General features: G+C 40.3%; 2 protein-coding genes across 4 annotated transcripts; one reads left to right on the forward strand and one right to left on the reverse strand.

Moving 5' to 3' along the window:
- Positions 1 to 832: 832 nt before the first annotated feature.
- On the reverse strand, positions 833 to 15385 carry cul2 (cullin 2). Its single transcript, XM_085172920.1, is given in 22 exon segments — positions 833 to 1532; positions 1764 to 1880; positions 1996 to 2097; positions 2201 to 2403; positions 4006 to 4036; positions 4038 to 4073; positions 4162 to 4239; positions 4343 to 4495; positions 4606 to 4692; positions 4866 to 4994; positions 5092 to 5151; positions 5262 to 5369; positions 6869 to 6993; positions 7146 to 7308; positions 8191 to 8301; positions 8565 to 8661; positions 10352 to 10434; positions 10665 to 10770; positions 13207 to 13301; positions 13386 to 13488; positions 13696 to 13834; positions 15204 to 15385. Coding segments are annotated over 21 exon segments (2277 nt in total). The 5' UTR covers positions 13815 to 13834; positions 15204 to 15385; the 3' UTR covers positions 833 to 1361.
- Positions 15386 to 15467: 82 nt separating this feature from the next.
- Positions 15468 to 24540, forward strand: LOC146510982 (cAMP-responsive element modulator-like). Of its 3 annotated transcripts, XM_085172939.1 has the most exons (6): positions 15468 to 15588; positions 17071 to 17187; positions 17341 to 17514; positions 17717 to 17806; positions 21759 to 21903; positions 24264 to 24540. In XM_085172939.1, the coding sequence occupies exons 2-6, from the start codon at positions 17127 to 17129 to the stop codon at positions 24406 to 24408; spliced, it is 615 nt and encodes a 204-aa protein (XP_085029065.1). In that variant the 5' UTR covers positions 15468 to 15588; positions 17071 to 17126; the 3' UTR covers positions 24409 to 24540. The 3 variants fall into 3 exon arrangements, with proteins under 3 accessions (XP_085029065.1, XP_085029066.1, XP_085029068.1); XM_085172940.1 differs by lacking the exon at positions 17341 to 17514; XM_085172942.1 differs by lacking the exons at positions 15468 to 15588; positions 17071 to 17187; positions 17341 to 17514; positions 17717 to 17806 and adding an exon at positions 19848 to 20170.
- Positions 24541 to 24651: the final 111 nt, after the last annotated feature.

Consider the following 24651-nt stretch of genomic DNA (forward strand, 5'->3'; position numbering starts at 1 on the left):
TCTGTCATTAAAGCCTGCGTCAGCACCATGGACAGCTGTTACCACAGCGACCGCACCTCGCGTGCGGTAGTCGTTAAAAAATATATGGGCGTGATGAACGCGCATGCGCGAGTTACATTTAAACGATTTCGATTAACAAGACCGGCGAATTCTTTTATCAACGTATATTTTTAAGTCATTCATTCATGTGTAAGCACCTGAACCTGTATCTTGAACATAAATTTATGCCCACTTTAAATAAAAACACATCACAAGGAAACGTCGTCGGTACATTTTTCATTGATCTATTACTGCATTATATATTCCACAGGTGCGATTAATGAAAAGAATCTGTTTCAGGTTCCCAGCATTTTACATGCCAACACGTGGTTTTCTGGGCTATTGTTAATACTGCAAGTGATAACTTGCTTGTGTTCTTTTCTTTTTACCTTTATTTAGTTAGGAAGTGAAACTCTTGAGATTAAGAATCTCTTTTGCAATTATAAAGATAGACAAGGTCTGTTCCTGTCTGTACAAGCCACCTGTCTCATATAGGAAAGCTCTGTTTCCAGCTATCCTCGTGATCCTATCCTCACTTTTCATCTGACTGCCACCTTTCAACCCTTATCAGTTCATCATATTAATGTCGAATCACTACTCGCAGCTGCTTGACACACAGATAAGAAACATGGCAGACTTCCTTTCCAGTGTTTTTGTGATATATTGATGATCTGCATATTTCTGGCAGCTGATCCGAACAGTGTGTTTACAGTGTGTACACAACTACAACAAGAAAACATTACCTGTAATGTCCCCCTGTCCCCCTCATTGAAATGGAAACGCTACACAAACCTTTACATAAACCCATCTGTGTTTTTTATTCATTTATTTGACAAGCAGCAGGATCATGTTTGTCTTTATATTTGAAAGTAGATACAATAATCAGTATAACATTTTATTACAATGTTTTCCTAACTTTAATACATTTAACAAAGAAAAAAATAAACACACAACAACGGCAAATGTGAGAAAAGAAAGCATTTTCTTTTAAAAGTGTCTCCAATTTTTTCTTTTTTCCTTTATTTTCTGTTGTAGTTTATCAGCTCTCCGCTCTCAAACAGCTACAGGCATTCTCTTTGACGCACACGTGCGTGGCACTGGTGATGTTGTAAACAGCTTAAAAATCAGAAAGTGGGCAGGGTTCGGGAGGAGAGCCTTATGAGTGATGATGACGTGACACGATGACTTTTCTTCTTTTCAAAGATGGAGGCACCGGTTTCGCTTTATTTTGCTGCACGGGGATCGGAGCAGACAGTCCAAAACCTAAAATGAATGAAGGAGTCCGTTTCGTGTTTTAAATCTGTTATCAGTCAGTCAGTCAGTCACAGGGGCGGGTGTTTCTGTGGCTCGACTCTTCTGCTTATGCGACAGTAGCTGTACTCGTCTGCCGAGGTCTGGCTTCGCTCGATGTACTGCTTGTCGATGAGCACCTCGATGCACTTCTTGATCATGCTGATACTGGGGTTGAACCTGGCTTTGGACTGATTAATGACCTGGACACATGAAGTTTCATATGTAAGCAGAAATATAGATGATCTCAAAACAGGTAACCATTTAAAAACACTTATGCTCATGCTAAATTTACTCCTCGGGCTTCCAACAGCCCTTCATTGCAAGCATCAATTCATTCAATCCAAGTAAATCCCTCTGACATTGACCTCAAAGACTTGTTGGCACATACGTTTCTTTCTATCAACCTATTTGAGACAAAAGCTTCAGCTCACCTCCTGGATGAGGGCATTGTGCCGGAGCACCTTGCGGGCTTTCATGATTCTCACTATAGCAGCTTGTAAATACATTTTGCGGTCCTCGTCGACAGCGCTCCTCGTCTGCTCCATCTCCTAAACATGAGACAATTCAGGGGGCACGTTTTTAAATGTCAAACACACATGTATATACACTGCTCAGTTATCTTATAAAAAAGCACAGAGACAGATCAAAATCGATTTGCCTGACCTGTGGTGTGTCTTTCTGCATTGATGTTGTGATCTTGAACTTTGTCCTTTTACTAGTGAAACTCATATTTAGTGAAAACGTCGACTCGGTTTCAATCTCCTCCTGTGAGAAGAGGGAAAGGATTCGGAATTTAAAACACTCTCGGTGCTTAATGGAATATTAGCTGAGCTTTGGGATCCACGTGATCCCACATGAAAGCTGACACCTTTTGTGAGTCGTGGTTGAGCATTTTGACGTCCAGCAGGGACTTTATTGTTTTCTGTAGCTCCTTCTCATTCATCTGCGTGCCATCCTGCAGCTCCTTATAGGTCACTGTTTGGCTGTTGTTGAAGGCCAGCAGCACAGCCATCTGGTAGGTGGTCACCATGGCAACGTAGGGCTTGGATAGATAGTTCATCTTTACTTCACCTGTGCAGGAAACAAATTACATTTGCATTTGTCAGTTAGCATGAGTCCAGCTCGCTGCTCGTTACTACCTTCACCACCTCTGTGCATGCTTGTCCTGCATCCTCAACTGCTTATCTCACTAGAAGTTTGTTTCGAAGATTTCGCCAAACCATAATCATGCAACTTCTGGCATGAGACACCCATTTGCAGGTCCCATCTTAGTCTGCTCAAACTGATCTCATGGTACCACAAATGATGAAAATAAAGTCTACATGTGTTAAACAGGCTTTTTAACTGCACACTGGACAAAACCTAAACACGTTCTCAGCACAAACACAGGTCCGTCGACCTTACAGCGAGCACAAAACCACACTTACGGGATTCAACTTTAATCTCAAAATGCTAAGAGGAGCTAAAATTTGATGTGTAAAGTTTAATATGTTCTTCAGAGATTACTACATACCACAAACGTCTCTCAAGTGGAGAGTGATAACTTTAAAATGATTATCCATCATCTTGACCCAGAATGGGTCATGGTCTGAGAGCATATGGAACCTGTCTGAAGTGAACTCTTGTTGAATAACTGATAAATCTGTTTACTGATGTCTATATGGGTGTGTTCCTGTGACTATACAGCAATCAGGCATAACATTATGAGCACTAATAGGTGAGGTGAGTAACACTGATTTTCTCTTCATCATGGCACCTGCTAGTGGGCGGGGTATATAAGGAAACAAGTGAACATTTTGTCCTCAGAGTTGATGTTTTACAAGTGGTCCAAGGAATAAACAATAGTGAACCAGAGACAGGATCAAGGGTGGCCAAGGCTCATTGACGGAAGTGGTGAGCCAAGGCTGGTTGAGTGGTCCGATCCAATAGATGAGCTACTGTCGCTCAAATTATCGGTTCAAGAATGGTTTGTGGAGCACAACAACGAGTTTGAGGTGTTGGCTTGGCCCAGATCTCAATCCAATCGAGCATTTGTGGGATGTGCTGGACAAACAAGTCAGATTCAATGAGGCCCCACCTCACAACTTACAGGACTTAAAGGATGTGTTGCTAACATCTTGGTGCAGGTACCACAGCACACCTTCAGGGATCTAGTAGAGTCTATGTCTCGATAGGTTCAAGCTGTTTTTGCATCAAAAGGGGGCCGACACAATATTAGGCAGGTGAGCATAATGTTGTGCCTGATGAGCGTACACAGGACGTAACTTTACTTTATAGTAACTGTCAAAATATAGGAGCCAATTCACTAAACTCTGGCTTCAAGGATTATTTGTCACCTAATGTACAATCAAATCACTGCTATGTGACAACTGTGGCTTGTTCTGCAAAGATTAAAGGGATGTTTACATGTAACAGTGACTCATGTTTGACGGAATCACTTTAATGGATTGAAAAAGAAAGTAAAGTTACAGATTCTGTGCACGATCCTAATGATGTATGCATCATTTTCACACATGTATGTCCCACTTCCAGGGAAACAAATCTCTGACATACAAAAACATATAGTTTGGTCCTTCATAACAGTACTCCTGTTGCTGTTATGCTTCCTGTTTGTGCTAAAAACGGTGCCTTGTTATACTCGCATCTTGCATAATTCTTGTGTATTTGTGTTACCTGTGCAGAGATAGTGCAGCCAGGTCAACTTTCCTCCCACTGAAGTGCTGATTATAGAACAACTCAAACTGAAAAGGGAAGGTGAAAACAAGGTTAGTCCAACAATGTGCTCCTTTGATCAGCATCACTCTTTGAGTATTATGCAGCGCTCCTCACCATCTGCACGCTCTTCTCTAGTTCTTGAGGGATGGCGAATGTGGAGGAGGGGACGTGTGTGAGAGGCCAGGCTCCAGCCTGCCAAGCGAGAGCATACGCCACAACATTACAGATTAAAATGTGGGACACAGGCTGAAGTTTCATTGTGAAGCATTTGTGTTTACATTACGTGTTTACTGACCTGTAATACATAGATCTGGAAGCTGATTCCCAGGTCCACCACTGTCTCCTGTGTCTTGATGAAATTGTTGAACTTGTTGTTGAGGTCAGCACTCACGCTCATGTCTGTGTACATTCTGTGGAGTTTGCTGGTGAACTCATAGCCACAAGCTTGCTGCAGGGTTAAGAAGTAGTATGAGCAGAGGTGCAGTAAAGAAGGTAAATGAGAAGCAAAACAGAGAACCTTTGGTGTCTCATACATCACAAGTCCAGCTGTGGATTTACCTTAAGTTTGTTGATCATGGCTTCTTCTGAATCCATTGACAACGATAAACCATGTATTAACCGCTTTGCTAGCATTCTAGCGTAAAACTGTAGAAAAAAACAAACAAAGAGAGACAAACAATGTATATTTTGGGACAATTGAAGATATTAAAAATGAACACCACTATTTTCAGCTCAAAACCAAACTTCAGGGCTGAGTTGTCATGTCAAAATGTGACAACAGTTTTTTTTTCTCCTTTTCTAATACGCCTTCTTGTTACCTTTTGAAAAATGTCCTTGTCATCTATGTACTTGAACACTGTGATGAAGCTGGTCAGCTTGTCCTCCACTTCATTTTCTGTCATTCCTTTAGCAGACTTTTTCAGTAGATTGTCACAGTATTTCGCCAGCTGGACAGAAACACAAGGAGGGACATGACCTGGTCAAGGCATGGGGTACAGCACTGCGTGATGCTCTGTGTGTGTGTGTGTCTGTGTGCGTACTCACGAGTTCAGGGGCTTTGCAGATGGACTTGGGCTCCCTGAAGTTAACCACAGACGTCAAAGCCTGAGAAAGAGACATCAAATAAACACTGGCTGTCAAATGACTTGAATTGTGAGAGAAATGAAAATAAACTCACACTTGTACATTCAATAAGACCGTGAGGAGTTTGATACCTTATCGAGGGCACTCATGAAGTGCTGATCTCCATTTAGAACTGTGTTAATGAGCTGAACAAATTTACTGTGAACTTCTAGCACTGACTCCACAAACAGGGTTGGCATCTAGGGAGGGGTAGCAGGAGAAAGACAAAACAGTATAAGTAACAGACATTTTTAACGATAGAGAAAAAACAAACAAAAAAATGCTAAAAACAATGGACAGCTAAAAATGTAAACGTAATTAAATTATTTGATGGAAAAAGTGGGATCATGTATGTCAACTTATCAAATTATCATCATTTGCAATAATATTGATACCAACAGTGCCATCTTAGCCTCTTCCAGCACAACTTCGCACAGCACTGCTACAGTCAGGCACAGATCCTCCGCTCACTAACAGCTAAAGTAGTCAAAATTCGAAAAACACTGATCGACAGTTCCAGAGGTCTGTAAAGCTCCTGTTTCAACAACACTGAATTAGTTAGCAGTTAGTTAAATAGTTAACCTGGCCAGCTCACATGTTAAAATTAGCCATTTAACTATTACAGTCACGTTAGCCACTTGTTATCATTAACGTAGAAACAAGTAGACCATAGTTAGATAAAAGATAAATAATTATTGCAGGTTGAAGGGGTCAAAGATTGAATATTGAGCTGTGACAGAAAGGATTATGGACACATGAAGAACCAGGCGGGTTGCTGGCTGTGCAGAGCAACGGGGCAACTGTAGCTGAACTGAGCAGAGAGCCCAGAGTGTGGAGAACTAATCCGAGCAAACAAAGAGAGAAACCAGAGCAGGGCAGCCAAATCGGATGGTTTCAGTGCTAAAGAGCAGAGCTGAGGATGTAAAGAGCTGTGGACTGAGGTGGAGCAGTGTGAGCACTGGGTGGCAGAGAGCTTACAGTCAGATACTGACAAGATGACCAACTTAAACTTTTCTACTTTCACAATAATTTATTAAAATGTGTTTCTTGTGTTTTTGTAGCCAGCTTTAAAATTCTTCGTTGTTTTATCATAACAAAGATCACACTTTATTCAAAGCTCACTTTTACAGAATGTTCAAACTGGTACTGGTATGGACTTTGAAATCCTAGTATTGTAAAACACTTATGCCATCATACATATTAGTGACAATCTGGTTACTAACAAGTCAAATATACAATCTAATTGAACTTTAAGGCGACGAGCTTACTGTACTTTAAACCAAAGCATTTTTTAAGCATGCAGTTTCTCATTGGAATGTCTTAGCTAATTACAGCGCTTCAGCTTTCATTTGCATAACACGCTTCAACCTAAGCATGTGTAGTTTTCAGTTTGAGGGTTTTAGTTTTGTTTATATACTTGATTCTTTACCTCATAAATAATGCAACAGTCCTTGGTGATCTGGTAATCTGCCATTAGTTAAGGTAGCACAATTCCTAAAGAAACATCTAAAGGTACATCCACAGAGGAAGAGATGGTTGACCACTACCAGGTATTCCAGACTAGTTTTCCTCTGATGCACTTTCCAATTTTCTTTTATATGTCAATCAACTCCCTCTTTGCTGTCATTGGCAATTGCTTAGGTGGCTTGTATGTACAAGTAGAGACAGGCATACGAATGTAGACAGGTGTAATACTAACATTTTCCTGAGAGAGGTTACTGGTTCCTCGGATACCCTCATTGTGGATATGGACTTGCAACTCCTGGATCATATGCGGCAACCCATTAGCCACGGCCCGTAACAGGGTGTACATGTTGGCCATGTCTGGAGAAAATGACACAATGTTTCACATTACACAGATTTTCACATTACAAGTGCGTACTTTGTGAGAGTGTATATAATTAATTTGGTGAGAAACACTGTCTTCGAGCCATAAAACAAAATAAACAAACAAAAAAAACCACAAGCGGACGAACCATCTTTCTTCTCCTGCCGAATGATGTTCTGGCACTCCCCGTGTAGGAACTGCAGATGATCTGCCACCATCCTCTGCTGGCATTCGTGGATGACTTTGGCGTAGGAGCTGGGGTGCAGGTACTTCCGACATCTCACTTCTTCATCTTTCAACCGTGCTAACACCTGCCACAAAAGAAAGATGTGATCAAAAGGGCAGGTAGCTTGGTTTCAAATCAAATACAGAAGAAACCATTTGTAGGTCCATGATTATCAGCACTTTATAAAAGGAGATGGGATTTATGCCTGTACATTGTTATATTTTACAGGAAAAAATAAACATACACCTATACACTTAATGGCAAAACAAACATCTTAATCTGAAACACTGCGCCACTTCTTAGAAGACGTTATAAAGCTCTTTCAGGAAACACGTAGCCGATAACAGAGAAGGACAAACAACACTTTTTCCTACACATAGTTATAAACTGGGTCAGATAAGGAAGCACAAGGACACTCTATAGTACTATAGAGTCCGCTGCTGCTCTTTCGCAGTCATATCATATATTGATCTGTATCTTAAGGGAAAGATCAAATAGGAAGGCTTGACCTTGATGATGACCCTGTTTACAGGCTCAAGGGACAAACGTTCAGCATAAATGTGATTACTGCAGTGACTGAGTGACAGAGAAATGGTGTCATGGTAGCTGACATGGCCCAGGAAATCCTGCTATCAGCTTTAGCGATTTAATGATATGGCTAATATTCAGATTAAAACTCTTATGTCACCAGACTGACAGGAACTGATGAGTTGATATGAATAACCTGTGGATGCACACACATACACACAATCATTCACAGAAAGATGCAGTGATAGTCATTAGAAATCCAAGAGTGACTAAAACCAAACAAACTGAGCTTCATTTTGACTTCTTAAACACAAGAAAGCTCAACAATATCAAGACGTTTAAAGTGACGCTCAACTACAGGAGCTTGTTCGCTCATGTTCATCCTGGAACGCATCCAGCGTTCACATACTTTTACTATCTGTTGTCCATCTTAGCTTACCTTCTCCATATACTGTGAACAGTTGGATTCCTGCAGTAGATTGGAGGCTTCCTGTTTGTAATACTCTCCTGTTTTGGTCAGAAATGGCCCTTCAAAGATTTCCTGATAAAACTGCAGCATAGGAAGAGAACGTGGCATGCACAGGAGTTATCATTTAATATGTATACACTGGTCTATGTAAAATGCTGCTTTGTACTCCATGGATAACACAAAACTAGTGGTATTCATGGCTGTGAAAGTTGGCTACATTGTGCGTATGGCGCAGAAAACATATGAATCCTAAAAAACAAACAAACACAAAAACAAACAAACAAAAAAAATCCCAAAACAAAACTGTAGGAATTGGATGGCTGAGCTGTTATTTGTTGCCTCACCTTTAGTGGAAACTTCTTCTTGTACTGTTCAACATGAACAAAGGAGTTGATGACCCCATGGATTACTTTCTGGTTGGGATTCTCACCGCAACGATCACTGTGAGACAAGGGGAAGGTTTTTTCAAATGTTTAACTAAATTGCCTTGAGCTGAAATTATTAGCAGGGTAGGATCTCATTTTTTCCCTTAGCATATGGTAAATAGTTCATAAAGATCATGGATCCAGACTAAGGATGCCAATCCAGTTTTCTTTTCTTAGTTTACTTTCAGTTAGTGAGGTAGAGTTGCTCATTTCAGTTTAGTTTATACTATTATTGAAATGTTTAGTGTCTATGTTAGTTTTAGTCATCTGTTTAATCGTTAAAACATTGAGGGTATTTTTAAGGGGAAAGACTTATGAAACACGGAACAAGTATTACAACACTAACAAAACTATGTGAAAGCAACTGACTCATGCAGCTGTGGCCAGACGTTTACCAACACTCACCATGAGCATGAATGTCATGGCAATTTGGGACTTTTAATGATTTCTTCGAAGAGTTCATTTTCCAGGATGGAATGACTGTACAGTATACATCTTTAATGACTTTCAAAACTAAGAGTTGCACAAGTTTGGATTAATTTGGGATTTTCTCTAATTCACACATGGTGGAATATATCCACACATTCACTTAAATCTTTCATTTAATGGTGCTAGTTAGCAATTGAGTGCAACTGACTAGAACGTGCAGTCTTTCCCTCTTTCTTTCTCAGACTGCTGGCTTATTTTTGGTTCCTCTGGTATTTAAAAGTAGAATGGGAGGCAGAGTCTTCCCTCTTCTGTGGAACCAGCTTCCAGTTTGAATTCAAGAGACAGACACTCTCTTTGCTTTTAAAATTAAACTTAAAACTTTCCGTTTTGATAATGCTTACAGTTAGGGCTGGATAAGGTGACCCTGAACCCTCCCTTAGATGCTTGAGGCTTCCCATGATGCACTGCATTTCTTCTTCACTCAACTCTTTTCATTTTCCATGCGTTTATGCACCACTCTGCCTGTCTTTTGTCCCATCTCCCTCCCTTTACCCCCAACTAGTCATGGCAGATGGCTGCCCCTCCCTGAGCCTGGTTCTGTCTTAGGTTTCTTCCAGTTAAAAGGGAGTTTCTCCATTTCCCACTGTTGAGGGTTTTCACTGTATTATTGTAGATCTTTACTTTACAACATAAAGGGCACTGATGCACCAGAGGAATATAACTGAACTGATATGAAATAAAAAGCCGGGACTGTGTCAGGAAACAAACAAACTGAAATGAACTCTCTGAATTCTGCCAAAAACAGTGATCAGAATCACGTCACAATCACGTCAGAAGCTTGGTAATGTTGCTGACGGCTACCAAAAGCATCTGGCTGAGGTGCACCTTGCTGAGGGACATTTACCTAATATTAGTGCAGGTGTGTGTATCTCAGCCTGCAGGTATATTTTTGGAGAAAATCCTAAATAAAATCAAACGAGTGCACCCAGTTCTTATTGGTTTTATAAGTCAGTAAACATGTATGCCTTACAATGCTTCAATAAAAGACTGTCATTAAAGATCCGCACTAAAATCTTCTCAGGCATATTGTGCTGATACATTTTACAAACTTCCCCAAAAGACGGTTACTCTACATAGGGACTGGAAGACAGCCGCTACAGTAACTGAACTCAAGGCCAAATGATGGAATAGATGACAGCAAAAATATTTACAACAGACTGTTTTTTGGCCAAAAAAAAGAAAAGAAATTTTTAGAAAAGAAATTAGAATAAACATACTTTTTGATTTCATTTAGCAACATCCGGATGAGGACAGCCTGAAGAGGCTCGATCATTAGCTTCCTCCACATATCTAATGCCAACTGCAAAGAAAAACAAAAAGACAGCATATTAGTTCTGCTTCAGCACAGACAAATCCTACATCTAGAAGGATAGTGAAAGGAGAAATGTAGGCCTATGCAACAGAACACTGATACTGAATCCTGCCAATCTGTCCATTATAAGCACTCCCCTTATCTCCATCTAATATAATCCCAGCGCCCATTGAAAAAAATGGATGTGCAGCAAAGCTTTTTATGCCAATGCTTAGTACCTCTCCGATCTCCATAAGCGGCTCATTCATGTCCACTCCCCCGTAGCCATACTGCAGGTCAGCTTCTGTTAGTTTGTTCTTCTTGATGAACTGAGTGTTGAGGTACCTGAACAATGTGGGGAGATATTCAAGATGTTCAAAGCATCGCAAAGATTGGAAGGAGGAATAAACACAGGCCTCATGTTTTCTGAAGAAACACTAAAATGCTGCTGACAAATGCATCCTGTTTTCATTCACTCATAGGCGCTGTGTGCTAACTGGTATTGTTTGGTTAACCTCTTGGTTGCTCACTCTGTGGTTATTTATCTCAAAATTAATGAGTGAAACACAACATCCAGACAGTAATCAATGCTCCCATTATAGTTCGTAAAAGCTTTTTTAGTCTAGTTGATCTTTCATTATTTATTATTTACGAAAATAATGACAAGAAAATGATTTTAAAAAGGTTATCAACACTAGTCAAACACATTAATAATGCTTGGTAGTCTCACATAACAGGATATGCTCAGAAAGATTTGTTTATCTTTGGATCTGTTAACAAACATTCACAGTGATGAAGTTTAAGAAATCCTCTGGCAGTGTCCACTGCCCTTTACATTTCAGACACTGAAGCTGAGTTTCATTTACTTGTTCAGCTGATTTGCTCTGACTGAAAAACACAAAAAAACTGAAGAAAAGAACTGAAAAACTGTAGATTAAGTAATTAAATTACAATCAAAGCAGCAATAGTACTTTGTGTAGTCAAAGGTTTTTGAATTTTTCCACAATTTGTTCAAAACTGTTTTGGGGAATGTTAAAATATTAACAAAGCGTTGGTCTTTTTAATGTGCCTATTCACATTTTCATTACCCAACTGTATCATCTACTCTTACTGGTAGCAGTTTATAACAGATACATTTGAGTACTGAGCAAAAATGAGTTTGCCCTTGTGTTCTGTAATGTCTATGAGAAGAACAAGATAACAGTAAATGAGTCAGTAATAGTCCAGCGTTAACACTTACATCAGTGGAAAAGTTTTATTTATTTATTTACCAAGTAGCACCAAACACTACTACAAGGACGTCTCAGTTTGTAGTACAACTAATTTATATGACAGATAATCAAATTCTGAATGCATTTGCTATTAGGGAGAATTCATATGTATACGCTGCTTCAGGGAAATTACTCACCATAATGTTCATTTATTATTCATTTTGATGTAAATCGATACGCTGGACAAGCAGCTACATCACTCTTTCATTACTCAAAATGATTTGACTAGCTGGCCACAAGCACTTGAAGTGCTGAACTTTTCTTAACGTTTCAGCACTAGTGAAGCCACAAGTCAGTCAGGAAGCTGAATGGGAGGTAGGAGGATTGTAGCCTGAGTTGCGTACAAATGAATGAATCCTTAGTATTTGACAAACAAAGCAAAAACTGAGTTAGCACAGCAGGACAACTTCCAGACAAACTGACAACTGCTTTCAAGCTCTAATCCATGATGGCTAATTTAGTCCACCTTAAATAGCGCACAGCTATTATATTATATATTATATTTCACAGCTGTGCCTGTGACATTCAGCCTGGTTTCTCTCATTCACTCTGACTGTAAGTCAACCTGCCAATATACCAGCTAGTGTTGAGTACCACTAACTGCTGGAGAGCAGAACTGTAGAAATAAAATAGTCATTATTGCTGTTGTTGTTGTTCTTTTTTTATATAAATTTTGGGGCATTTTTTGTTCCTTTGATTATAACAGGATAGTGGAGAATTGCCAGGAAAGCTGAGAATGAGAGAGAGGATGAGAAGACGCACAGCAAATGGAACCGAGGTGGATTTGAACCCAGAACTCTGCAGCAGTCTTACAGCTCATCAGTCGCCTGCTCAATCCAGCAAGCTAAACTAACAAGTTAACAAAGTCTGTTCTGATTCAGTCCAAACTGAACGCAACTACACATGTATTTCACAAATTGATGTGTTAAGAATAATAAGCATCTCTCTTTGATGCTAAAAACTGAAGAGATTCACTACTAAAGCCAAGTGCCTTACTTTCTTCTCTCTTGCTTGGACCGACATAAATTACAAAAGCATATGTATGCACAGGGAGTCTGGTGGGTACCACGCATAAAAATAGATCTAAGAGCTCTACAAGGGAATATTGATTTAGAGTGAATAAAGACACACCGAAAGCCTCTTGGCACCTCACACAACGACATTCAAAGTAATATTTTAAGGGACAAACTAAAGGCAGGAATACTGAGCCTTGTAAAGGAACAGAATTAGTACACTTTGCATTAAGGAACGCTAAACAAACAAGTGGACTTAACGAACACAGAAGCCTGGGTGAACTCATGTCTTCAGTTAAAAGTGAATGTGAAACACCGACTACAGACATGTTTATGGTTTGAATCTGGCAACCTCAAACAACCCAGGCTGTCCAATCATTTTGTATATAGATAAAAAGAAAAAAAGGCTGGAGTAAATTGTGTAAATCAACTCTGTGACTCACTAATATCAAATTGAAATTGAAATTACAGACACACAAAAAAAGCAGAAATGTTACCTGTACAAGCAGTCCATGTAGTCTGCTCCTTTACTGTACTCATCCCAGTATCTGTGGTACATCACTAAAACCTTCTCCTCTGATTCCAGAACTTTCTGAAATACACACATAAGCGTGGCAGCTTTAGAGGAAATGCGAAGTGATAAGCAAAGAAAAAGCACAGAAGAACTTTTGCTTACCTTGTACAACTGACGAACATGGTTCTCAAGAAAGATTTTGGTCTCTGTGTATAACTTTTCACCTAAAGGCTCTGGGTATGCAACACACAGGGCATAGATGTCACTGGTGACAATGTTCAGGAAGAATGAGAGGGATGTAAATATCCACACATTTGCTATTAAAAATGAATAAACACAAATGTATTTTACAATGACAACAATGCTTTGGCAAATCTGTATTTACACTCAAACCCAGTGCTGAAACTTAAAAAAAAAAACCTCATGTTGCAGGCTAAATTGGTTAAACATGAAGCGAGCTGGTAAAGGATACGAGAACCTATCATTCCATGTAGCTCTTTCCACATAGTCGAGCATCACCACAGCCTTGATCGTTGTCAGTAACTTGTTCCATGTCTCGTCAAAATTTACCATCCGTGGCTTTAAGGACATTGTACAGTTTCTCTTTTAGCCTAAGAGAACGACAGAAAAATGCACATGAAAAGAGGAGTGTGCAAAGAGATTTTAAAAAGGAAGAAATAAGGGGCTTAGTTCCTGGCTTTCGTTTCTTCATTAATGATGCAACTGTGTAGTTTGCTTTATATATGACAGTAACAGTCAACTCAGCCTCAGTAGCAATGGCAACATAAAAGAAATCATGGCAAGGTGCATTCTCTCGACTGTTTATTTTTACTTTCACATGAACCATAATACAAATACGCAAACAGCATTACTCTTAGGGCAAAATTTATATGTAGACAAACAGAAATGAGTGTAACACCATCAGCCTGCTCACATCAGTTTGGCAGCAACAGATGAGATCAACAGAATAGACAAGTTCACTGTGTCATTATTAGCGGTCAAACTTAAACGCACTGGTGTCAGCATCACGTAGCAGACATCCTTAAACACGTTACCTAGCAATATTAGTAACAGCTTCTAGGGTGTGCGCCGGTACCATCACAGATTACATGACCAGAAGGTGAAACTGGGCCCAGTGTTATTTCTTGTCATTCATATCACTTAATTTCACGTCACAGAAAACACTGCTACATCATCAGCCACTTCACATTTACAGATGTCCGCCATACAAAACGAAGCGTTATTAATAAACATTCCTCTCGTAGTCGCGCTTAACGTAGCTAAGTTAAGGTTACTAGCTAGCGGAATGCCAATCCCAAAATAGGATGGCGAGCTAAAAGGCTAACTAGCTTCTAGCAAGCTAACTTCTTCCTGCTCAAGTCCGCACAGTTTTGGTGAATCAGCTAGCAGTCGGCTAGCAGCAAGCTAACAGTAGCTCAGCTACCGCTAGCAAAACTGTCATCTTCTTCACAATTTTCCCACATTTACACTGACAGCTCGGCAGAACACGGTGCTGCTGTTAAACAAAACAGTTCACTAAGGTCGAGCGAGGACTCCTGGATAGTACTTACCCCTGTACAGTAATTACTTGTTATAAAACTCCGATTTCTCCGCTGTCACAGGCTTGATTTGTCTCACTTACAGGTCTTCCCTACCTCTTGGATTATACCATTTTGTTAGATGCCGATGTTTTATCAAGATGGGTAATAGTCCTAAAATATACTGTTGCCATTCCCTGTGGTTACTTGTATTGAATAATAGTTTAATATTTTAAATAATTTATTCCAAATCTGTTTGTAATAAAAATAAACCCCTTAAATCAACATCACGAGAACACCCATTTAAAATGGTATCGCCCAAACTACGGCGACTGCTTAGGGATTGACCATCAAAAATGTCATATTCTTCATATTCTCTGGGTTATCAACGGAAATGTTTTGGTATTAGAAAACGTGTTTTTTTGTTTGTTTGTTTGTTTACCTTAGGTCTCACAAATATGCAGCAACTTTACCTGGCAGCTCAAGAGCCAAGCTCCAATTTCCCTCGAGATGAATAAAGTATGATCAATCAATCAATTCTCACAGTAAAAGCCGACACAAACCTGATAATTGTGGAAGAAAATTAATCAAATAAAACTTGTAAACTGTTTGAAAATGGCGTTCTCTTGCACTTGATATGTTTACCATACTAACAGCTCAGTATTCGAATAATAACAATTCCAGTTCGTACTGAGCCAATCAACCAATCAGAATGGGCAAGAGAAAAAAAAACACTGCCTAACGGGCTCACTGATACACACACTCAAAACAAAAACAAAACAAACAAAAAAAATAACTGCGTCAGTTAATCATCATCGTCTACTAAGGTAAGGGTTTCTTTTAAGACTCATTCACACAAATACAGCATTGTGTACATACAGGCCGTACAATGTCGGCACAATATATTTGTTTATTAACAAGTTCTAGTTCTAGCTAAATGCTTTACATGTGCTAAAATATCAGTTAGTTGCCAGGACGATTGACCAACATGATATTGTTTTTTACATGATCATTTAACATCTTTTTACATTGGTTACCAAATATGTGGCAGCTGATCGCAGCAAAAGGTTATTGATATGAAACAAAATCTCAACTGAGCCAGTATCTGTCCTCCACTTTTTGTTCCATTTTTGTTAACCAAAATCTGGCATATGTTACTTACAGGGCAGTGCAAAAGTCTTTAGGTACCCCTCTTTTCTTTATATTTTACTTCCAATAAGCTTAAAAGGGTCTTTCAAAGTGTTTCTTTGGTTGCTTTTTGAATTCATTTTCAATTTAGTCTGTTAATTAACCTGATAACCAGAGGATTTTTTTAACCTATGAATGGTGAAGAGGTGAAAACAGTAAAAAAACAAAAAAACAATTTGAAACTAGATATTTAGCCACTTTTTTATTTGCACTCCAGTAATTTATAACACGTATAATAACATGTAAATCGGTCCCATTTATGAGAAAAAAACAAAATCCAAAATACAGATATAACACAGTTTGACAGGAATAAAATAGCATTTTTGGAAAAGAGCTAAAGAGCTATTAGCTGAAAATTTAGCATTGCTTAGCATAGCTCAGCATGATGCTTGCAGTCTTTAAAAAAACGATACTGCAAAATAGAGAACAGAAGAAGAAGTGGAAGGGTGACTGTCAAAAAGCCATTCTTAAGATAAGAAAGGTTTGCCAAATTACATAATAACTGGACTGTGACAGTAAAAGCATACCTGGATAGAAAAACACAATGCAACACTAACAGTCATGAATTGGCCTCCCCAAAGGCTGGACCTGGACATTATGGAAGAAGCATCTTGGAAGGGAACAAAAAGAGAGAAAAATAAAAAGACAAGCTTTGAATATCCTTTAAGAAGCCTGTTCGTGAAAATAACTTTTTTTCTTTTTCAATTTTGCTCATATACCGTATTTCCATGCATGTTTAGACACGTTTCAGTAAATCACTGCAGCCATTCCCTATTTTCCAAGAAAAATACAAAGAAATGAGGTGTGGCTCAAGACCTGATTTTTACAGTACTGTGTATCTTACTGCAAACCACACACTATACTTCAAACCCCTGATTTGCATAATGCAAAGCTGAACACTGAGGCTAAATAAAGAAGTGGTTCATAAACTCCAGGAACTGGTTGAGTCATCTCTTCTGGGGGCCTGACTAAACAGTCACAGTCATATTTTACTAAAGTGCAACATCTCTAGAATCTAAGTACATCTAAGAGGTGCCAATGTGGTAATGGTTTCCTCATAGATGCAACTCTCATTTCATTTTCTTAATGTGAGTAACGTTACCTTCTTCTGTTTACCCCAGGAACTAGCACAAACACGTGATTTACGATTGAACCAGTGCCTCTCAGAATAAATCAAATGAAGACAGAGGAGAAATATCAGCTGCCCGTTGACCAGCAAAAGAGCTGCAAACAGAACAGTAAGCATGCCGTGATCACACAGTTTACAAATCACTACCACACTCCAGCTAAACAACATTACCATCACATGAGTTCAGTACAATTAGAGCAGATAATTTGAACCTGTGACATCTCAAACTGCTAATATGTAATGGGCCTTTTTGCTATCCCAGATGGGCTTTTTCAAAGAGTTCCTGCCACGATAATGCCTAATAAGGCAGATAACCTGCCATCTATGGCTATGACTAGGACACAAACACTCCAGTATCCATTAAGCACTTCTCTTCAGTGCTATGGAGGGATCCAGAATTGGACACAGCACCCCTATACTGCGTATTCCTTACCAGGTAACCCCTTATTTCCAGACTCGTGTGTGTTTTTGTGTCAAAAGCAAAAGTAGTGACAGGATGGTGCTGCTTCCTCTGGATTCCTGCAGTTTTTTACATCTCTGTTATAACAAGAAACAGATATTAAAGAGGGGGAATGTTCCTGCTGCAACTGATAAACAAAGCAGTGATGCATTAAACCTCAACTTTTATTTTTTAACAGGCACTCCGGTCAACTTCCAAATCAGTACACCGATCCTGACATCAATTGCCACGGCCAGCACACGCACACCAAGTCCTCCACCAGAAACCTGTGAGTACAGCAGAGATGCTCTCAATGATATGCTATCACTTCTAGGTAGCAGCTGATTGCCCTTGTGCTGCTGCTGAGTTGCAACACTGGGTGACTAAGATCTGTAGAAGCAAAAACAGGCATTTCCTACACGAACTGTATAAATGCCAGAGGACAATATTAAGCTCCAGGAAAACCACACACTGTTTGTTATAGTCAATATAAGGCCCTTGTATGTAGTTACCATCTATGCGACACATCAGAATTGACTATCTGACAATATTGTATGCTTGTCTGTTGGTAGATTTGCATACTCTATGCTCACTAGGGATTGGGAGCATAAACTCATCAGGAAAGTGTTTACTGGGGAAGCCAAATTAAGTTGTCCCATCACCTTTTCTGTAACCAGCCTTTGTAACCGGCATTGTCTACACTTTTCAGAGTGAGGAAAGTTACCTTTTTCACTCAGTTTTATATCTTCCATCCATCTATGCACTTTCTGACACTTATCCAGGTCCAGGTAGGAAGAGTAACAGTCAGACATCCTTCTCCCCAGCCACCTCCTCCAGCTCTTCTGGGGAGATCAAGGCTTTCCTAAGCCAGCTGAGGAATGTAATCTCCCCAGCATGTTGTGGCTCTGCCCCCATGCCTCGTCCCACTAAGATGGCTGGAAAACCTCACGTAGATTGTGGCTAGGAAGCATGTCAGTAAGATGTTGAACCACCATAACTGCCTTCTTTCTGTGTGGACGAGTAGCAGCTCTACTCTGAGTTCCTCAAAAATGACCGAGCTGCTATTGCTAAGGCTGAGCCCGGCCACTCTCCTGAGGAAACTGGACTGTTTGTATCTGTGATCTCGTTCTTTTGGTCACTAGCCATAACTCGTCACCATAGGCAAGGGTTGGAATGTAGACCAACCTGTATATCGACAGCTTTGCTTTCATGCTTAGCTCTCTTTTTACCACAGGTAGAGCATCCGCACTACTGCAGATGCCTCGCCAGTCCATCAACTGACCAATCAGGTTGTCTGAGTATTCAGTTAGCATAAGCCAAGAAGTTAGCTAATGCTAACTATCTAAAAACTGATCTAAAAACTATCACAAGCAAACCAACACAATTGACCAAATTTGTTTCAGAAGACAGTTTTATATAAGCAAAAGCTTTTTTTTTCCATTTTCCACCGCATTCCAAAGCTATCACACAGCAATGTGATTGGTCAGTTTCCATGTTGATACTGGACCAGCATTATTATGATGATGCAGGAACAACACCAATAAGAGAAAATCAGATAGATCAGTGTCTTTATATTTACATTTTTATCTTAAATCATCTGAAAGATAGATGAGATTCAAAGTCCAGCAGATAGGTTTCATTATTCATAGTCTATATTTGGCCTCCATACCAACAACTCTTTATTCTCCGCGCTACTGATGACTTACCGCCCTGCAAAATTTGCGATGATCTTGAAATATGATGCATTTCCAAAAGAGCATTAAAAGAAAGAACGAACTCCACCTCGACCCGAAGCATGTTTATGTACATCTCTCTGTGTGTTAGTCACATAATTACCCAAAGTTGGACAGTGTAAAAGTCCATTTGAATACTTAACACTTTAGCTTTCACTTCTCTCACTGTGTGTTTTTACAGTGAGGTTGCAAATTCAACTTAAGTCAAGGATCTAAGTGCTTCCTCTACCAGTAACTCCCCGCCAACTCAAATGACTGAGAAAGTAACATAGAAATTTGGGAGAAATGCACACGTACAGACGTCATCAAGCTTTTACATCATTCCAATTACTTAGATCATTCCTCTGTGATGCCTGCAGGGGGAGCCAACTCCTTTAGCTTGGGGTATGGAAGGTGCTGTGGCAGAAGGACAAGAGCTATTTATATTTGTTCAATCGATAACTTTATTGATATCAATAGCCTGTCTATTTACTGTATAGATCTAATTTGAATAAAAGTACAAATGTGACTATTTGACATAAAATAAGAGTTCCTATCACACACTGGTGACTTTTTGTTCTGCTCTGAGAAAGCAGGTTTTCAGTATTGCAGTCATACTCTGTGCCTTCAGCTGCCTGTTTGCTTCGGAGCTGAAGAGGCGCTTCAGTCTAGCTGATAAAAAAATTCCTCTCCAAAGACAAACAGCAGAGCCCCTGACTCATAGCGCTGTGTCGGGAGAGAGCAAACCATACTGTTGACATCAGGAGGCCAGTGATGTCATGGTGATGTCAATGCCTCTAATTGTAAATTGCACACACACAGCTCCACTGTTGGCCGTGGTAATGTTTCAGTGAGAGAGAAGACTCTGAAAGGGGCAGTTTCTCTTGGAAAAGCTGGGAGCGTATACAGTATGGCTGTGACTGGGGATGAGACAGAAACAGGTATGTCTCTTTTATTACCGGATCTTTGTGAGAGTGCGTTTTCAGATTGTTGTTTTGTTGGACTGTCTCTTTAAGAGTTAATGAGATTCGTGAGTTTATGGTGAGTGGGAAAATTCACAGTTAAAATAAGTTAGAAGCTTTTAGACTGGAAAAAAAAGACATTATTGTGATGCTTGCTTTTTTCTTCTTTATATGTTTTCAGTCAGTTTTTCCCCAAACCAGCTCAGTTAAGATCAGTAACTTCCTCAAAATAACGTCACAAGTAGGGTCCTCTGAGAAAAGTACCGGATGATCCGAAAGAAATAGAGATTATCCTCGTTTTCCACGGTCAGCTGCATCAAGATTGCTCCGGAGGAAAGATTTTCACAGGCTCTGCCCGTGTCTCTCTGTTTCTCTGCCTCTCTCTCTCTCTTTGTGAAATGCTTCAGCGCTCTGCCCACTCAGAGCACATAGCAGCACTGGTTGACGTCACTGCTTTTCCTGGAACAGGCCCCCCAGCAGCGACATGCACATGCACCCAATGAATAAGATGCACACTGACGTCAGCTGCTGGCCCCACTGTGATTACATACGGCTCTTTTCGCAGTTCCAACATGTCAGAGAATTAATGAGTCCTACTGATGCTGACCAAACAATGAACAGAAGGAGAAGTGGACAGGAATGGCACCGTCTCTTCTCTCACAGCATCACACGCTGGCTTGATTCGATAAGATTTTGTCAGAATACATACAACCGAGTCACTCACGCTCTAATTATTTCTGTTTCTTATTATAGCTTTAAGCATCATAATGGGTGAGCGTGTGATAAAACCATTTAAAATCTGAATTCTGTTTAATGGGAACTTGCAGTTACAACGCATTCCAGGATTATTCACGCTGTGCTTTATTTTTGTCGATCTAAAATAAATAGATAGCATGTTGATGTTGAATAAAAATGTGAAAATTAGATTATGATTGTGGGTTTGAAAGAGGCTGTTCCACAAAACACTTTTCACACTACCAGTTTGAACTCTTTACCCCTTTGAATGCCTGCTGGTCTTTATTGACATATACTGAGGTGTCAAAACTCATCACTAAGGGTACAGGTCGTGAAATGCTGTCTTTATGGGGAAAAGAGTTAAAGATGTCACTTGTTGCTGGATCTCTAACTCCAGTAGCTGTGATAGCAACTGTAGCTACTCAACCAACTGCAACAAAAGTCTTTGATTTAATAATTTAAGCAAGCGAAAAATTTACATGACATAACAGCTGATTCCTGCCATCAGTAAATGTCATCTTTCATGAGTACAGCCTTACTGCGTCGCCTTACTGTGTCCATAGGAATTAAGTGGGTAAGTAGCAGTAAGCTGCTGCTAATCAAATGATGTAACAGGCAGATAAACTCAGGCAATGATTACTTAAAGTTCTTGCTGCTAAAAGTGGTTCTGCAAAGCTACTCAATCAACTGTCATACTGAACTTTTAGTTTACAGGAAAAACTGCAAAATACAGTTTCATTAATAAACATTCTGTCTATTAAGGATGTAAACTATTAGCCTAAAACGTACGACCAAATCCCCGAGTCTGATGTGTTGTTTTGCGTCTCCCTAGGCAACCCTGGTGACCTGACTGGCTGCCAGCTGCGTAACCCCACTTCCAGCCTCCCTCAGGGTGTCGCAGGGCCCAGTGCTCACAGCTCCCAGACACTTATAGAGGATGCCTTACAGAAGAGGGAGCTGCGCTTGATGAAGAACAGGTATAGAGGAGTGCTTACATTCATTCTCTTGGACAATATAACCCAGATAATAAGGCATCCGTGCCAACAGAGTAACAACAACAATTTAAATAATCCGGTGTCAGCTGGATAGATTCAAAGTATATCCTTGGGGAATATATCTTATCTCATTCCTGCTGTGTCTGTTGTATAATATGCAATCATCTGCATGATAATACACGACATGTCCATGTAATAATAAGTTTTATAGCACGTCATTAGGTCGCCACATAATTCCCCTTCATCCACACTCTTTATCTTCTAATTCTTATTTGTCCTCACGTTACCTTCTCTGCGTCCTGTGTTTGGTGTGTGGAGGGAGTTGTCTCACATGGAGGTTAAAATGTCAAATTTTGTGCGCATATATACAGTGGGGCAAAAAAGTATTTAGTCAGCCACCGATTGTGCAAGTTCCCCCACTTAAAATGATGACAGAGGTCAGTAATTTGCACCAGAGGTACACTTCAACTGTGAGAGACAGAATGTGAAAAAAAAATCCATGAATTCACATGGTAGGATTTGTAAAGAATTTATTCGTAAATCAGGGTGGAAAATAAGTATTTGGTCACCTCAAACAAGGAAAATCCCTGGCTCTCACAGACCTGTAACGTCTTCTGTAAGAAGCTTTTCTGTCCCCCACTCGTTACCTGTATGAATGGCACCTGTTTGACCTCATCATCTGTATAAAAGACACCTGTCCACAGCCTCAACCAGTCAGACTCCAAACTCCGCCATGGCCAAGACCAAAGAGCTTTCGAAGGACACCAGGAAAAGAATTGTAGACCTGCACCAGACTGGGAAGAGTGAATCTACAATAGGCAAGCAGCTTGGTGTGAAAAAATCAACTGTGGGAGCAATCATCAGAAAATGGAAGACATACAAGACCACTGATAATCTCCCTCGATCTGGGGCTCCACGCAAGATCTCATCCCGTGGGGTCAAAATGATCATGAGAACGGTGAGCAAAGATCCCAGAACCACACGGGGGGACCTGGTGAATGACCTGCAGAGAGCTGGGACCAAAGTAACAAAGGTCACCATCAGTAACACACTACAACGGCAGGGAATCAAATCCCGCAGTGCCAGACGTGTTCCGCTGCTGAAGCCAGTGCATGTCCAGGCCCGTCTGAAGTTTGCCAGAGAGCACATGGATGATACAGCAGAGGATTGGGAGAATGTCATGTGGTCAGATGAAACCAAAGTAGAACTTTTTGGTATAAACTCAACTCGTCGTGTTTGGAGGAAGAAGAATACTGAGTTGCATCCCAAGAACACCATACCTACTGTGAAGCATGGGGGTGGAAACATCATGCTATGGGGCTGTTTTTCTGCCAAGAGGACAGGACGACTGATCCGTGTTAAGGACAGAATGAATGGGGCCAAGTATCGTGAGATTTTGAGCCAAAACCTCCTTCCATCAGTGAGAACTTTGAAGATAAAACGAGGCTGGGTCTTCCAACATGACAATGATCCAAAACACACCGCCCGGGCAACAAAGGAGTGGCTCCGTAAGAAGCATTTGAAAGTCCTGGAGTGGCCTAGCCAGTCTCCAGACCTCAACCCCATAGAAAATCTGTGGCGGGAGTTGAAAGTCCGTGTTGCTCGGCGACAGCCCCAAAACATCACTGCTCTTGAGAAGATCTGCATGGAGGAATGGGCCAAAATACCAGCTACTGTGTGTGCAAACCTGGTAAAGACCTATAGTAAACGTTTGACCTCTGTTATTGCCAACAAAGGTTATGTTACAAAGTATTGAGTTGTATTTTTGTTATTGACCAAATACTTATTTTCCACCCTGATTTACGAATAAATTCTTTACAAATCCTACCATGTGAATTCATGGATTTTTTTTTTTCACATTCTGTCTCTCACAGTTGAAGTGTACCTCTGGTGCAAATTACTGACCTCTGTCATCATTTTAAGTGGGGGAACTTGCACAATCGGTGGCTGACTAAATACTTTTTTGCCCCACTGTACGTATACGCGTTTATGTGGATAATAGTGATTTGCCGGTGAGCAAACAGAGCACTCTACGTTGTGCGTTGACTATGTGCTTGCTGTAAACAGCTGTTTCCAATTCCAGCTTTTCTTGGTTGTCTTTTTTCCTGCATTTCTTCCCTACACTGTGATTTTACTATGATCGGCTATTTATCAGTGAATCGTTGTTTACTTTGTAAGATCCTCCTTTGGTTGGCTGTGACGTAAAAGACCTAGCCTGGAGGTTTTTGAATGGTAACGCCTTCAAAAAGATAATCATCTTAACCTTTTCGTGGTAGGCTTTTTGTATGTGTTGTTCTCAGATTAACAGCTTTAATGAGTCCTCTGTTGTCCACTGCTTCCAGGGAAGCTGCCCGTGAGTGTCGGCGGAAGAAGAAGGAATATGTCAGGTGCCTTGAGAATCGCGTGGCCGTGCTGGAAAATCAAAATAAGACTCTGATAGAAGAGCTTAGAGCCTTAAAAGACATCTATCATCACAAAGTGGAGTGATGGGGAATCGGGAATGTGTGGACTGTGTCGGTTTGTTTCTGTGGCCCATCTTGAGGACTCTGTATACATATACACGCACTTCAACGAACACACACCCTTTGTAGTTGCTGATTAAATGTGTTTACACGATGATGTCAGTGTGTCAGGCTCTGAATTATCCATGCACCAGCAGCAGCTGAAATATGCAGCTTGTTTCAGGAGATATCAGTGAGTATTTGTGAGCCAGGCTTCTAGAGGAAGTAG

Source organism: Neolamprologus multifasciatus, chromosome 9 (genome assembly GCF_963576455.1).
Source record: "Neolamprologus multifasciatus chromosome 9, fNeoMul1.2, whole genome shotgun sequence".
NCBI lineage: Eukaryota > Metazoa > Chordata > Actinopteri > Cichliformes > Cichlidae > Neolamprologus > Neolamprologus multifasciatus.

What these genes read in the sequence shown, in the direction of transcription:
- LOC146510982 (XM_085172939.1), top strand. Translation starts at nt 17,127, where the DNA reads ATGAAGACAGAGGAGAAATATCAGCTGCCCGTTGACCAGCAAAAGAGC. An exon ending in TACTGCGTATTCCTTACCAG is followed by an intron (nt 17,515 to 17,716) that starts GTAACCCCTTAT and finishes ATTTTTTAACAG; the next exon opens with GCACTCCGGTCAACTTCCAA. An exon ending in AAGTCCTCCACCAGAAACCT is followed by an intron (nt 17,807 to 21,758) that starts GTGAGTACAGCA and finishes GCGTCTCCCTAG; the next exon opens with GCAACCCTGGTGACCTGACT.